The sequence below is a fragment of the Elephas maximus genome, chromosome 1, assembly GCF_024166365.1.
Source record: "Elephas maximus indicus isolate mEleMax1 chromosome 1, mEleMax1 primary haplotype, whole genome shotgun sequence".
NCBI classification, from domain to species: Eukaryota; Metazoa; Chordata; class Mammalia; order Proboscidea; family Elephantidae; genus Elephas; species Elephas maximus.
The window spans coordinates 69983879-69998278 of NC_064819.1; the positions used below are offsets into that span (position 1 = coordinate 69983879).

At 40.0% G+C, this 14400-nt stretch overlaps 1 protein-coding gene across 12 annotated transcripts in view; it reads right to left on the minus strand.

Annotated features, from left to right (window-relative positions):
• The window catches only part of LOC126076216 (uncharacterized), a 277867-nt gene that overhangs the window by 142958 nt on the left and 120509 nt on the right, over positions 1–14400 (minus strand). For 7 of the 12 annotated variants that reach the window (XM_049884822.1, XM_049884807.1, XM_049884834.1 and 4 more), the window contains exons 3-5: positions 13267–13388; positions 10977–11087; positions 10662–10765 (exon numbers count right to left, since the gene is read on the minus strand). In XM_049884822.1, the coding sequence (XP_049740779.1) occupies positions 11015–11087; positions 13267–13388 (195 nt within the window). In that variant the 3' untranslated portion in view covers positions 10662–10765; positions 10977–11014. Of the gene's footprint in view, positions 1–10475; positions 10766–10976; positions 13389–14400 lie in introns of those variants that run through there. The other 5 variants (XR_007517464.1, XR_007517462.1, XM_049884838.1 and 2 more) reach the window with 3 other exon arrangements.

Consider the following 14400-nt stretch of genomic DNA (forward strand, 5'->3'; position numbering starts at 1 on the left):
AATATAAATTTCATATTCAAAATAATTTGAAATTTATATTCATGGCAATTTCAGAAAGGGCTTATTTAGAATCACAGAATTTTAGAGTTGAAAGGGGACCAGGACATCACTACATTGGATTTCACAGATACGAGAGTCTCTACCGAAGTCACATCAAGTAGTAATTAATCTTTTCAACAAAATTTGCTAAGCTTAAATTATGAGCCAGAGACATATTATCAAATATGTTAGACCATGAAACCCACCAAAACCTTGCTGTCAGGTTGATTCCGACTCATAGCAACTCTATAAGACGGAGTAGAACTGCCCTATAGAGTTTCCAGAGAGCGCCTGGTAGATTCAAACTGCCAACCTTTTGGTTAGCAGCCATAGCACTAAACCACTATGTCACCAGGGTTTCCAGTGTTAGACCGTGAGTACTTGTAAAAGTTAAAGATGAATTCACAGAATAACACAAGGAAACGGCTGGGGATTCAGATCTGTGTATGTCTACTTTACTGCTTTCTTCAGGATGACAGTGACAAAGTCAGAAGAATGGATATTATAACCTAGAGAATAATAAAATTTAATTTCACTCAATTCCAAAGAAAAGGGATAAAAAAAAAAAAAAAAAAAAAAAAACCTTCCATGGAATGCTATCTGGTAGGATTTGGCTTCCTTTCACCATCTCAGTTAAACATCAGCATCACCTTTTGAAAGCAATTTGGAAAAAGGCGACCATTTGACTTTTAGTGAATACTTCCGGGGTTTCAAATATCCTTGGTTCAGAAAAAGCATGCTTTTCCTTACATACAATCACTTAATATTGTTTTCTTAAATTCTGGAGGCTTGTATCATTAGGTACTTTAAAACTGTTTATCATGCTAATTGTTGTTTTTAAGACGTTGGATGAGTTGGCACATATGCTCTACTTTCCTCTGCAAGATAAGAAATACCCTTTGCCCCAGGACAAATTAAAGCTACTAATTTGAACTAAACGATCAAATGACAAAAGGCAGTAGAGGTTAACTTTGCTCACTGTGTTTTCCAACACCATTTGAACCCAACTTCAAAAGATGAACAAGTTCAACCTAAAAGTGTTTCCATATACTCCATTCACCAAATATTTGCAAAGTTATTGAAATAAAAATAACTGTGAACACTGAAAGTTCTTTTAAACATAAGGAGGTTGATTCTTATTTTATTACTAGTTGCGTAATAGGAATAAGATTCTTTCATTATTTTGGTACAATTTATGGCTATGACCAAGCAAGAAAACTAGATTTTGCTCAAATTTGAAAGGACTATGAGGTAAAGTTTTATTATAGAAAGAAGCTAAAGAAAGCCATGTTGCAATCTCTACTGCCTGTCAAAAGAAACTAAGTCAATAATAAAATTAATCTATTAGATGAGTTTATTCAGGTACTCTACCTAGTATCAGCAGAGATTGGCTTATACTGACAAAACATGGAAGCAAAAGCTTATTTCTGATTGGCTTATACAATTTACTATTAAAATGCTGTCAGGATTTCATTGGTCAATGAGGGTGGCCTGATTTATTGGAAAGTTAGGCTAAGTTTCGATAAATATGAGTCTTAGGGGTGGTGTCCAAACGACTGCCAGTGCCATATTCCCAACCATTTTCATTTCATTTAACATGTCTAAAGTAGTGGATATGAGTATTACTTCATTCAATCAGTTTTAATCCTTTTTTTTTTAAATCTCTATCAGTAAAACATAGTGCAAGTCTCAGTGGAGGTTAAAATGATGGCCTAATTATTTCCTTTAAGATATTTTGAGTTTAATAGCAAAGGCATAAGAAATATTTGGAAATAATTAAAATACAAGCAGACTTAGGGCTCCATTACTATGTAATCAACAAATCAATGGTAACTATTGTGTTATAATTATTGTCAGGAGTGCTTAATGGGCTTCCAGAGTGCTACTGATAGTTTTAAGTCAAGGTGATTTTGGGAGCGTGTATTGGGAGGAGGGGAGGACTTGTTACCTTTTTGTCATGAGGAAGAGTCTTATAGACTACTCCACACGATTTGTGTCTTTCCACAATGTCTTCATTAAATGGTTTATTTTTAGGTCGTATATTAATTTCACCAATTCGTTAAGCACAAACACACATTAGCAGGTTCTTGGCTATCCTGGATGCCAGAGATCTCAGATCACCAAGAGGGGGATAAATGAAAGAGACAGGTCAAGCTTACGGCAAGCAAGGACAGCAATTAGATGGCGTAGTTCGATAATGCCGTTCAATGGTTGGCGATGATCTCCAGTCTCAATGGTTAGCTATGGTCTCTGAATCATGCATAGCTTCCTGTGGGCTCGTGAGCCTGGTGTTAGGAGGGTCCATAAATAAGCCTCATGACCACTCTGTTCAATGTCTCTTGAACTTAGGAGTAAGCCTAGGATGAGCTGTCACTGCCCACTGCTTCCTAAGTGTGGAGAGCAGCCTGGCTGAAAGCAAATGTAGGAGTAAACAACATGTGAAGAAAGGAGATAAGGAAGCTGATGCAACCTAGAGAAGAAAAACAACCTTATCAACAGAGGACACTGAGACCAACTAAGTCATAAACAAGGACTTAAAAATACCAACCAAATGGGCTCAAAGAGCTCCAACGTGTATAAAACAAGGGACACTAAGACTCAGCTTTGCTCAGAGTCATAACCAGAGCCAAATCAGTCATGCATTGTGGACTGGGAAACAGTGGGCTGCGGCAGCTCTCCCAGGCTTACTCTCAACCTTCCTCCTAGTCTAATACACATTCCTTGCTGCTCTGCTATCTCAGTCATAAGTTGAGGGTCAAGATTCAGTGAGCCAGGAACCAGTGGGCTGCGCCAGCTCACCCAGGCTTACTCGTAGTTCACTGCCAACCCAATACGTGTTGCTTTGGCCATAAATTGAGAGCTAAGGGATAATCAGCCCTTGTGCTCAAGAGACATGGTAGAGATCCACAAGAGATTCTCGAGGATCGAGGCCAATTTGACATTCAAGCCATCGACAACAGCATGGTCAAGAGTTGGCCTGGACCAGAAAGCAACAATGCTCAAACCCCGCCTTCATTTTCCATAAGCTTGCTTGCTTTCCCTCTCCTTTCCCCTGGCGAATTGAGATCTCTGGCATTCGGGGTAGCCAAGAACCTGTGTGCCTATAATATTAATAACTAATAAAGACATTATGGAAAGACACAAATCGTTTAGAGTAGTCATTGTGACCCCCTCCTCATGATACTAAGTCCTCAACATATGACCAAAAGCCAGGGAGTAGGAAGTTCTACAAGTAAGCCCAGGACGAGCTGCTGCTGCCCACTGCTTCATGACCGTTCAACATCTCTTAAACTAGGAGTAAGCCCAGGTGAGCTGCTGCAGCCCACTGCTTCCTAGTTCTCAAAGTATGACCAAGTGGCTCTGGGAAGGCTTCAAGCACTGTCGTTTCCTTCTGTTGCTTCTTTTATACTTGTTGAAGCTCTTTGAGCTCACCTGGTTGATGTTGATAAAGTCCAGTGACATTATGTGGGTCTCTTCTTAATGAAGTCTATCAGTCTCTCTGGTTGTCTTGATATGACTATTTTTCTCAGTCAAGCCCACGATGTCTTTTTATCTCTTGGGCCTTCTCCCCTCATTATCGACTGAACAGAAGATGACAGTCACACTTGTCCAGGCATGTTCCAACGTGTCTCTTAGGCTTGCTCTCCACACATTTTTTTGAAGAGAATCTTTGTGGAGGAATAAGTTTGAAGAGAAGGTAATGAAAATATAACAACATATATTTAGGTGAGCTAGATGCTGTCAGACTTTCCTCCTTAAGGACTGGTTTCTCTTCAGAATATAACCATAGGCCAACTCTGACACAGGTCTAGTGAGCCACAAATGGTCTTCATTCAAACCCAGCCTGAGCTAATGGAAAAGGACTCTTTGCAATGAGGTCCTGCTCCAAACTACCTCAGCCTCTCAGGGATGATTGTGAACTCTTCTTTTCTAGAGGGATTCTTTCTTATGTACCCAAAGGTCCTTGACTGGACTGAGCATTCCATCCCTTCGTGATTTTTCTCTACTTGGTGAAGATATTTATATTAGTGAGGTGGGAAAAGGGAATAGGCTCTTGTTCAAACAAAGATTCCAGAATGCCTCAGAGCAAATCCAATCTTTTAGCTTGCTCTTATTACTGGAGTCTTAGGTCTCTCTTGGCATGGCTACAGAGACATGAAACAGGTGAAAGCAAAAGAAGAAGCTTTATTTGGTTGGCCAAGCAAAGGAGCACACGGAGACTTTCATGGCCAAGATGGCTCCCCAAACAATAGTTGAACCAGCTTTTATAAGAGAAAAAAAATTGAGGAAAAGTCCTGGTGGGAAGGAGCAAGGTCGTTGATTGGTCTGGCCCGAAAAGGTGATCCTGGGTAGTTCCGTTGTCTGTGTTTGCTCCATCCAAAAAGAGAGCCCCTCAAACTGGATCTTAGGCTCAGACCCCTCGCTTCTGAAAGTCTTCTGCCAATCTTATGCCACTAACATTTGGTTCCATCTGGCAGGAGAAAAGTTCCGGGGTCACCCAAAGAATGAGGCTGATAGTTCTACCCTTGTCAGGGAGACCAGATCTGGTCTTAACTGGTTCTGTGGTCTGCGACCCCAGCCTATTGTTTCTCTTACTTTGCACAGAAAGTTGGCTGATTGCCTACGAAAGACATCTGGAGAAATCAGTTAAAAAGGGGAGATGACTTATGCTACCCTACATACAAGTATGGTGGTACCTGGGGGTTGGTAATGGTACCCAGAGGCTACTGGCCTCACTTTCAGTAAGAAACTTGCTTAAGTTTGAGGAAGATCACAATGTTCACTATCCTGAAGAACAAAAATACAGTTCTCTTGGCCTTCTTGGTGCTGAAAGATTTACTGATACAAACCAGAAGTTTCAACAGACTAATCTGTCTACAACTCTTGTTGTGGATCTTGCCCTCAAGATCAAAGACTCTAGAAAACCCTCTAGCCCATACAGGAAGCAAACACCAGGAGTTTCTTCATTAATTTATCTTTCTTTTATCATATAAGCATTTACTAGGTGGCACTTTTTAGAGGAAATGGTTCTTGCTCTGACTTGAAGAACGTACAAAAAGCAGCTACATGTGGTGAGAAATTTCATACAAGGGTTGGTCACCTGCAAAGGCACAACGATTTTGAGAAACCACGGGTAATTCAATAGGCTTGGATCATGGCAATGGGATGCTTGGGGGAGGTGATGGCAATACCTAATCATGATGGGCCTTATCTGCTATGATAGAGCTGGGGCTTTCTCCCATTGCCATCCAGTCAGTCTCCGACTCATACAGTGGCAACCAGATGCAAAGAACACAATTCTAGAGATGAGGAAAGGATACACTCTATAAAACTTGGAAAATGATTGAAGTGCAGCTTAAAAAAAAGACAGAAGTCAAATATGCCTATGTGGGGGGAAAAAAAGTCTGTTTCCAGTTTAGGGCTTTTCAACCATATTCATCCACATTGACAGAACTACATTTTGGATGCACAAACGGCAAAGCTCTTTTACTGAAGCTTCAGGGGGTTAGTGGGTACTGTGGGACCTAGTAAATGTAGTCTGCATAGCCCTCCTACAACTTCTTGGACGGAATTCCCATTTAAATCATGTCCTCAAAATTTCTAGCAAAACTGGCATATTGTCCCAGCAAAAACAGCTGCTTTGACTTAAACAGTTCATATAAAAAGCAGCAAGACAAACTTAGTAATAGCACCAAAATAAAAAAAGCCACAAACAACCCAACCCACAAGTGATAAAACAAGATTCTTTGTCTATTTTTAACATTTGTTTTAATTTCAATAGCAACACATTTTTGAAACAAATAATATTCATTTTTTCCTAAGTTATTTTCAAATGCAAATTTTTAAAAAACACTTGGGGACAAGCCTTTGGACTCTTTCACCTAAATAAACTCCAGCTGCCTTTAAAAAAAGAAAAAAAAAGTGATTTAATCTTACACCATTTGCCTGAACCTTTTCTGATTTTAAATGAAATTGAATTGGTCCAGAATTACATTACAAAGACAAAACTCCAAGATAATTTGGAGGAGGGGGGCTAAAATGTTTAAAACGTTTTTGTAGTTCATTTGGGCGCCAGCCATATTGACATCCAAACCATCGTAACGTTGAACGAATAATCTCCCAATGTATTTGCAAACCTGAAAAAAATTTCCTACTATAATCTATTTTTAGTTTTGGAGGCAATGGGAATGATATTGAATGTTCTATTCCTGTACTCTATATGGTCAAATTTTATCTGTCGTAATGTAGAGTATGTTAAACATGCATGTAGAGCAATTTCAACCAATACTTGGTTAGACAAAGATTTATTATTTACTGCTAGATTACCAGGCCCTCCAATCATCATCCTTGAAAATCTTCTTCATATTTGGCTTTTCTTTAAAAAAGAAAAAATTTCTTTGAACTAATTTTAGACCTACAGAAAAGCTGCAAAAATAGTACAAAGAGTTTTCTTACACTCCTGTGCTTGCTTCATCTAATGTTAACATCATATATAGCCATATTACAGTTATCAGGTAAAGGAAATTAACATTGATACATTATTAACTGAAGTACAAACTTTATTCAAAGTTGGCCTATGTTTTCACTGGTGTCCTTTTTCTTTTCCAGGATCTCATATTGCCTTTAGTTGTAAATATCATCAGTAAGACATACTGAAATCATACAGGAGTTGGAATTGACTCAATGGCAACAGGTTTGGTTTGGTTTGAGCCTTTGATATGATGTACTAAGGAAGACACGAAACCATTTGTGATATTCTTGACCAAAATGCATAACCTCAATACAATCATGAAAAAAAAAATTAGACTAATCCAAATCAAGGGACAATTGGAAGAATAACTCATCAGTGCCCTTTGAAAGCTTCAAGGTCATAAAATACTAAGTAGCTGTTATAAGCCGGAGGATAATAAGGAGGAATAATAACACTTTTTACTTTGCATAGCATTTCATCCAGCAGAGAAGGAGAATCTTTAAGAAACAGAAAGAAGTCTTGACATAACAAAACCAGTGGGGCAGGAAGATGAGGTGGGAGTTCCTTTCACCATCAGCATTGAGACTTACAGAGGTTTGCGGTCAGCTGGAGCTATACTTTTTATGGAACTCAGAAACGAATTGCTGGTAAAAACAAACAAACAAACCAGACCCATTGCCATCAAGTCAATTCCAACTGATAGCGACCCTATAGGATGGTGTAGAACTGCCCCATAGGGTTTCCAAGAAGCAGCTGGGGGATTCAAACTGCTGACCTTTGGGTTAGCAGCTGTAGCTCCTAACCACTACCCCACTAGGGTTTCTGAATTGCTGGTGGCAGAAAGTACATGCCTTCAAGAATTAATTTCCCTGTCCAAAGCTGCTAAAGCAATCATGCCAGTTGAGTGCATGGATTGGGGTGAAGTATCTCTATTCAGACTTGCTAGATTCTATACACTGTGCTGTATGTAAAGGAAAAAAGAATGCCCACTATTGTTTTTTCAGAAGTCTTAGAAGGGAGAAGGAGGCCTGGCAGTGAGGGTCAGGATTCTACATTTAGTTTAGACAGAGGATGTAGATCAGTGCACTGGATCTGGGCAGAATAGAAGTCAACATCAAAGAAGTTGGGTAAGGAAAGGCGTAATCCACAGGAACCAGCGGTCTATGTAGGTGGACTCCAGTGTATCAGAGAAAGAGCACAAGCATGCATACGGTCCTGCTGAAGCTGTGTGTTCTCATCTGGTCTCTAATACAGAATCACCCAGGGCTCTTCCTGATATGCAGATTCTATGACGCCATTTTCAGACACACTTTGAGGCAGAATTCCCTCAAACTAAGAGGCTTATCTGTAGATTTTTAGGGTGTCCTGAGACCACTGGCATTTTGTACACAATTTTTAATCTTGGAGTATGTCCATGTTTCTGGATTTGGGTTTTACAGAACCCCCAGATTTTAAGTGAACCTCCCCAAAAAGGGCAGATGAAACACCACATGAGCCATTCCTTGAACATAGATAAGAAGTATTGGAATTATCTCATACCTTTTTGTCAGTAAAAATAACAGCCTATAATTAATTTGGCCACAGACATGCACCAATTGTCACGTACTTTACAACATTATTTTACCTAATCCTAGTAAAAATTGATGAGTTATAGTCACTATCATTATTCCCATGTCACAGATTGGAAAACCGAGATTGAGAGGCATTAACTTCCTTCCTGGGCCACAAAGCTAGTGTGGTAAAATTGGATTACTTAACATAGCCTTCTAGCTATAGTGCTGTAACTCCCACACAAGTGATTGGATGAGACTATGCAAATGAGGTAGTTGTGGCCCACCAAGGGGATTGGATAGCTTGCTAATAATGCAAATAAGGTTCATGGCACCCCTGCAGGGGTGGAACCATGCAAATATGGTATATGAAACCCTAACGAGAGGACTGCGAAGCTTAAAATGAGCCATCTCAGAGGCAGGAAAAGAGTTTCTCACCACCAGCAAGGAAGAAAAGCCAGGAGCAAAGTTTGTCCTTTGGACCCAGGACCCCTGCATTGAGAAGCTCCTGTAACCAGGAGACCGAAAAAGAGAGAGGGAGAGAGCTATAACACTGAAGAAGGCTAGAAGCAACGGCAAAGAAATGGTGACAGCAGAACCAGGAGATGGCCCAGCCCACGGAAAAGAAAGCTAAGTGCATATGGGCAGGGGGCTTGCTGGTGGAGTAGGGTGCCTCTGGGCACTTGGTAGAGCTAGGTTTGCCCGCCCATGAAACTAGAGCTGAGTGCTTTCAGGCTGAGGCTTACTGGCAGTGTGGACTGCCTTCAGGTACTTATCAGTGGAGCTAAAAGAGCCCTAAATGAGGGCCAGAGAGAGGCATGCCTGTGGGCACAGCTGAGAAAAGTCTGTCTTTATTAAAAAATTGTATCCTGAGTGGTTTCTGATTTTGAATCGTAACCTGTTACTTCCCTAATAAACCCTCTGTGAGTTTGGTCTGTGAGTTCTGTGCGGCCATTGCAACAAATTATTGAACCCAGCAGAGAAGTAGAGAGTGTCGTGGGAAGGACAGCTGGTATCAGAATTGGTAAAAAGTTTGGAGGGAGCGGGTATTTCTGATCTCCTCCTCATAGGAATCATCCCTGGGCTGTTGACCTTGATTCTCCTCTCCCCTCACAAATTTAGAGGAGGTCAGATGCCATCACCACACCATTTTACAGCTAGTAAGAGGCAAACTCAGGATTAAAATCCAGGTCTATACGATTCCTGACTTTTAAATTACATCAAGCCATTCTTTGGGACTTAATATTTATTGCAAATTTATTAAAAAAAAAAAAAAGCACACCCTTAAAACCATAACCATTTAATTTTTAGTGGTTCTAATAAATCTGGTGAAGTTACCCTTTGCATTGGTGGTAAAGAGCTCAGCTGCTAACCAAAAGGTCAGCAGTTCAGATCCACCAGTCGCTCCTTGGAAATCCTATGGGGCAGTTCTGCTCTGTCCTATAGGGTTGCTATGAGTCACAATTGACTCGACAGCAACTTCTTTTTTAACCTTTTCCTGATAGTTGCAAATTAAAATATTTCATCAAGCAGCTTTGAAAGAAACTGAACTAATGTTTACAATTATGAAATAATGAGATTATGATGCAGTTCTTTGCTACCCAAATTGTTCTCTAGAACTGCCATACAAATTCTATTGATGTAACTACTTGAGATTGGCTACTAATCTGCCTGGGCACAGACTGACCATTGGCAACGCCACTGAAGCCTTGGGCAGTCTTTTACCTAGGAAGCACTTTGCTCCAGAATTCAAATAAATTCTCCTGCAGCAACAATATAAAGATTTATTTATGATTAACTGTCTTAGGAATTCATATTAAAAAATAATTTATATTTTGGAAAAAAGGGATGGAATGATAGAAAATAGGATAGAAGAGAAAAGAGAAAAAAAGAGTATTTACAAACAATTTTTATCCCTGCATCAAACCAGCATTGATTTGCCCTAATCCAATGTTATATTCATATATTCAAAGATCCAAGAGAGCTCTATCATATTTTTTAAGATAACCTAGAAACTTATGGGTGATTTTTATTAAGAACCTGTGAGTTTAAAACATATAAATACCTGGGATCCACTCTGTAGCAATCGAATCAGAATCTCTGAGGGGTGACATCCAGGCAATGATGTATATTTCAGGAGTGCCCCAATTCTCTTAGGCTGCCAACACTGAAAATTCTTGATATAGATCATCTGAGCAGCCACCTAATCACGCAGCACTGACACTGGAAGGCAGTGCTGATATTTGCATTTGTATTTACACTTATGTTTGTGAAAAATGATCTACTAATGCGATGTGTTTAACTTTTCATGTGTTGGCAAATGTAACTGGCAGTCACTAGGATGCTGTATTCTATTATCAAAATGACAATTGTACTAAGGCAGTCATTTACTCATGTTGAATTACTTTTCCAGTTGTAAAAACAAAATTTATATTTTGCACTTATCATTCACAGCTGAACAATATCTTCATAGAAACAACATTGTAGTTTAATAAATGGCTTTTAAATTTTTTGACTTGTCATTATTAAAAAAAGGAGCCCTGATGGTGCAACAGTTAAGTGCTTGGCTGCTAACCCAAAGGTTGGTGGTCCAAACTTACCCGGAGCTCTGCAGGAGACTGTTCCTATAAAGCCTAGAAAATCCTATGGGCAGTTTTACTCTGTCACATGGAGTTGCTATGAGTCGAAGTCGATTCAGTGGCACCTATGACAAGAACAACAATTATGAAGACGGCATAAAGTAAGTGCGAAAGTTAGAGTTGTGTCAACTGCAAAGTATGAGGGAACACACTCCATACGAGATCACCCTTACTTCTGACACCAACTGCAAGTTTGGAGAGTTCCCCAAAACAACTGTCAGTTTCAATAATTTGCTAGTAGGTCTCACAGAACTCACAGAAAGCTGTTATACTTACAGTAACGGCTTATTACAGGGAAAGGATACAAATTGCCATCAGCCAAGGGAGGAAACGCATAGAGCAGAGTCCAGGAGAAGTACCAAATATGTAGCTTCCATTGCCCTCTCCCTGTGGAGTCAAGATGTATTACTCTCCTACAATCAATGTGTGATAATACACACAAAATATTGCCAACCAGGGAAGGTTACCTACCCTGGCGTCCAGAGTTTTCATTGGAGCCCCATTACATAAGCTTGGTTGATTGACTGCCAACATGGCTGATCTCAGTTTTCCAGCCGCTCAGAACATGATCCAAAGCCCCACCCTAAATCACGTGGTCAGTCTTTCTGAAATGACTTGCCTGCACTCTAACACTACTGGGTATGTTCAGTCCCAATCCTAAGTCACATCATTAGACTACCCATCCTGCCTTAAGGTCCCAGGCAAACAAAAACATTCCTATCAGGCACGACATCTTAGAAATTACCTTCCAGGAGCTGAGGACAAGGCCAGACATCTTTTTGGGCAAGGTTAAATTCCAGACTACTCAGTAAACCTATATTTTTTAAAAATGTTTCTGCAACTCAGGGAGGAACAAAGACTTGATATGAAAATGAAGATTGCAAGTGAAGGCCAAATGACCTTTAAATGTGCTTTACCAGTAGTATTTCTCAATGTATAAAAGTAGTGGGAGAACTGAATCAAGCACCACATGGTTGTACAGGCATCTGAATCTCAAAAGATTTTCTTTGTTAGAGGTTAGCCCTCTGTCAACTTGAACGGATTCTATGTACTAACTTTCAATAATCAGTTATTATAAATAAATCCATTGGTGTAAAATAATTATACTTAGGAGTGAGTTATTAAAGTACCTTGTAATGGGCTATGGCAGCCAGGAGAATGAGCCTGAAGTCCTACAGCCTCAGAAAACTTAATTGACCAAGAGTTTCAGCTACTGAGCTCTAAAATACATTTTCAGGACTGCACAGAGGTCATGCTTCCCAAGTACTGCTCCAAGCCAATGACTGACCCAGCAGGGACGCCAAAACAGGTTCTTGTCTTGAGAGACCAGGGCTCCTCTGATGGTCCATTTTAGCTCAAGAATTCCCCCACGGCCTTTCTTAGCTGCCAGAAGCCTAGGATACTTCGAACCATCCTTCTTTTCCTACTTCCTTCACTAAGGGTCAGACTTCTATCAAACTCTCTGGCTCCCTCATTTTTTCTCACAAGCATTTCTTTTAATAAAATCCTTCTTATGTTCCTTTTCAACATCTGCTTCTTAGCAAACCCAAACACATGAGTCAACTAAAACTATAGCTGGGTGGTTAAAAAGAAGACTTTTTTTTTTCCCTCAGTGGACATCAACTATCGTATTAAATTGATGATTTTCTTTGTTTATAAGTAACATTTTAATAGAACTACCTATGTCACTACTGCGAATACTACCCATTACCCATTGGCCATTGAGTCGATTTCAACTCATAGCAACCCTTTCGGACAGAGCAGAACTGCCCCATAGGGTTTCCAAGGAGCGGCTGGTGGATTCAAACCGCCTACCTTGTGGTTAGCAGCTGAGCTCTTAACTACTGTGCTACCATAGTTGAGCCTTTATTTTTCCTTTAAATTGGGGTACATGTCATTTAACTTTGAGGAAAGCTGCGTTAACATTACCCATTACTTTTGAGTCAATTCCGACTCACAGAGACCCTATAACCCCATAGAGTTGCCAGGGCTGTAATCTTTACAGAAGCAGACTGCCATGTCTTGCTCCCGAAGAGCAGCTGGTAGGTTCGAACTGCTGATCTGTCAGTTAGCAGTTGAGCATTTAACCACTGAACCACTGGGGCTCTAACTAAACACTGACTTGCTATAATTCTCTGCAACTAAAGGTTGCATTTGACCATGAGGTTGCATTTGACCTTGAGGTCAAATTTATCAAACTGACTCCAACTGAATTGTTTTTCAGTTCATGAACAGTACCTCCAGAGATTAAACTACGTATCTCTATCAGGCTGAATTTCTTCTTTTTGCTTTTTTACCAGTAGGGCGTACCCACAGATACAATAAAAAAACAAAAGCTGCCATCCACTGCCAGTGCATTTTACCAAACATGCCAGCTCCACCCAGTCTTGCTCATTCACCACAACCCAGTTTTTAAATACTGATCAGATTTCTGCTCAACCATTTGTGCTTTGTTGGCTAGATTCTTCATCAATTTAGGAAAGCCCAGAGGTCAATAAACAAGTAAACTTGGAGAGCCACAAACCACAGTGCCCCTTAAACTACTGAGTTTGCTTGCTTAGCATACCTCAGGTTGGGGTAAATCAAATCCATTGCTAGCCTTAGCTGGAGGCCTCCAATGAACCTCCTGAGAATGCTGAGAATTACCACATTAACATCTTCAAAAGACAGTTTCCCCTTGCAAGGATCCTGTAGTGAACATAAGAAAACATTTCTTTTATTGTTCTATGTTATTGTTGTCCTTGTTATTATTGTTGTTAGGCATCTTCCAGTCAATTTCTTTACCAGTGACCCTGTGTGATGGAGTAAAACTGGGTTTTCTAGGCTGCGATATTTACAGGAACAAGACCACTGGGGCTTTCTCCCTCGGAGTTGCTGGATGGAATTATTTTATTGCTCTATAGGAGCTCTGGTGCCTCATTAGGATGCTAACCTAGTTGGTGGTTGGTGGTTGGAACCTATACACCCACTCTGTAGGGAGAGAGAGTGAAGAACTGGCAATCTGTTCCCATAAAGATTACAGCCTAGAAAACTTTATGGGGAACTTCTACTCCATCACATGAGGTCACTATGAGTCAAAATTGACATGACAACACCTAACAACAACATAAGACTATTACCATTACTACCATATTTAAAATATCTTCAGTGCCTTTGGGATCTATTCCACTTTTTGTTTTCTAGGACTACTGAAGGGAGGGGAAAATGGATAAGGATAGAAACACATGGGACTTTTGGCATTGCTCTTCTGGTTATTTACTTTTAAAGCAAGGCTTTTGACAAATAAGGGAACAGAAGCAAAAATGTAGACATAGTTTCAGTCTTCTCCATCATTGAATAACTCTTTGCAGAGTGGAAGAGACCACAAGCGGGCCACGCTCTTTGTACCTTCACACTCTGTAGAATCATGGGAGGTGGAGGAGAGAAGAAAGGGGGTGGCAAGACAGTAACATTTTGCATAACCATAGTGCATTATCATAACCAAGAAATGCCAGACCAATTAAATGATAATCTCTGTACCAAGAGAGTAAAAAGAGAACCTACAGACTAAACAAATCTTTGGCAATGACTTATTTGATAAGGGTCTAATCTCTAAAATTCATTAAAAAAAAAAAAAACTTCAACAAACAATCCAATCAAAAAATGGGCTGAGGACACGAACAGACACTTCACTGAAGAGGGCATTCAGGTGGCCAAGAAA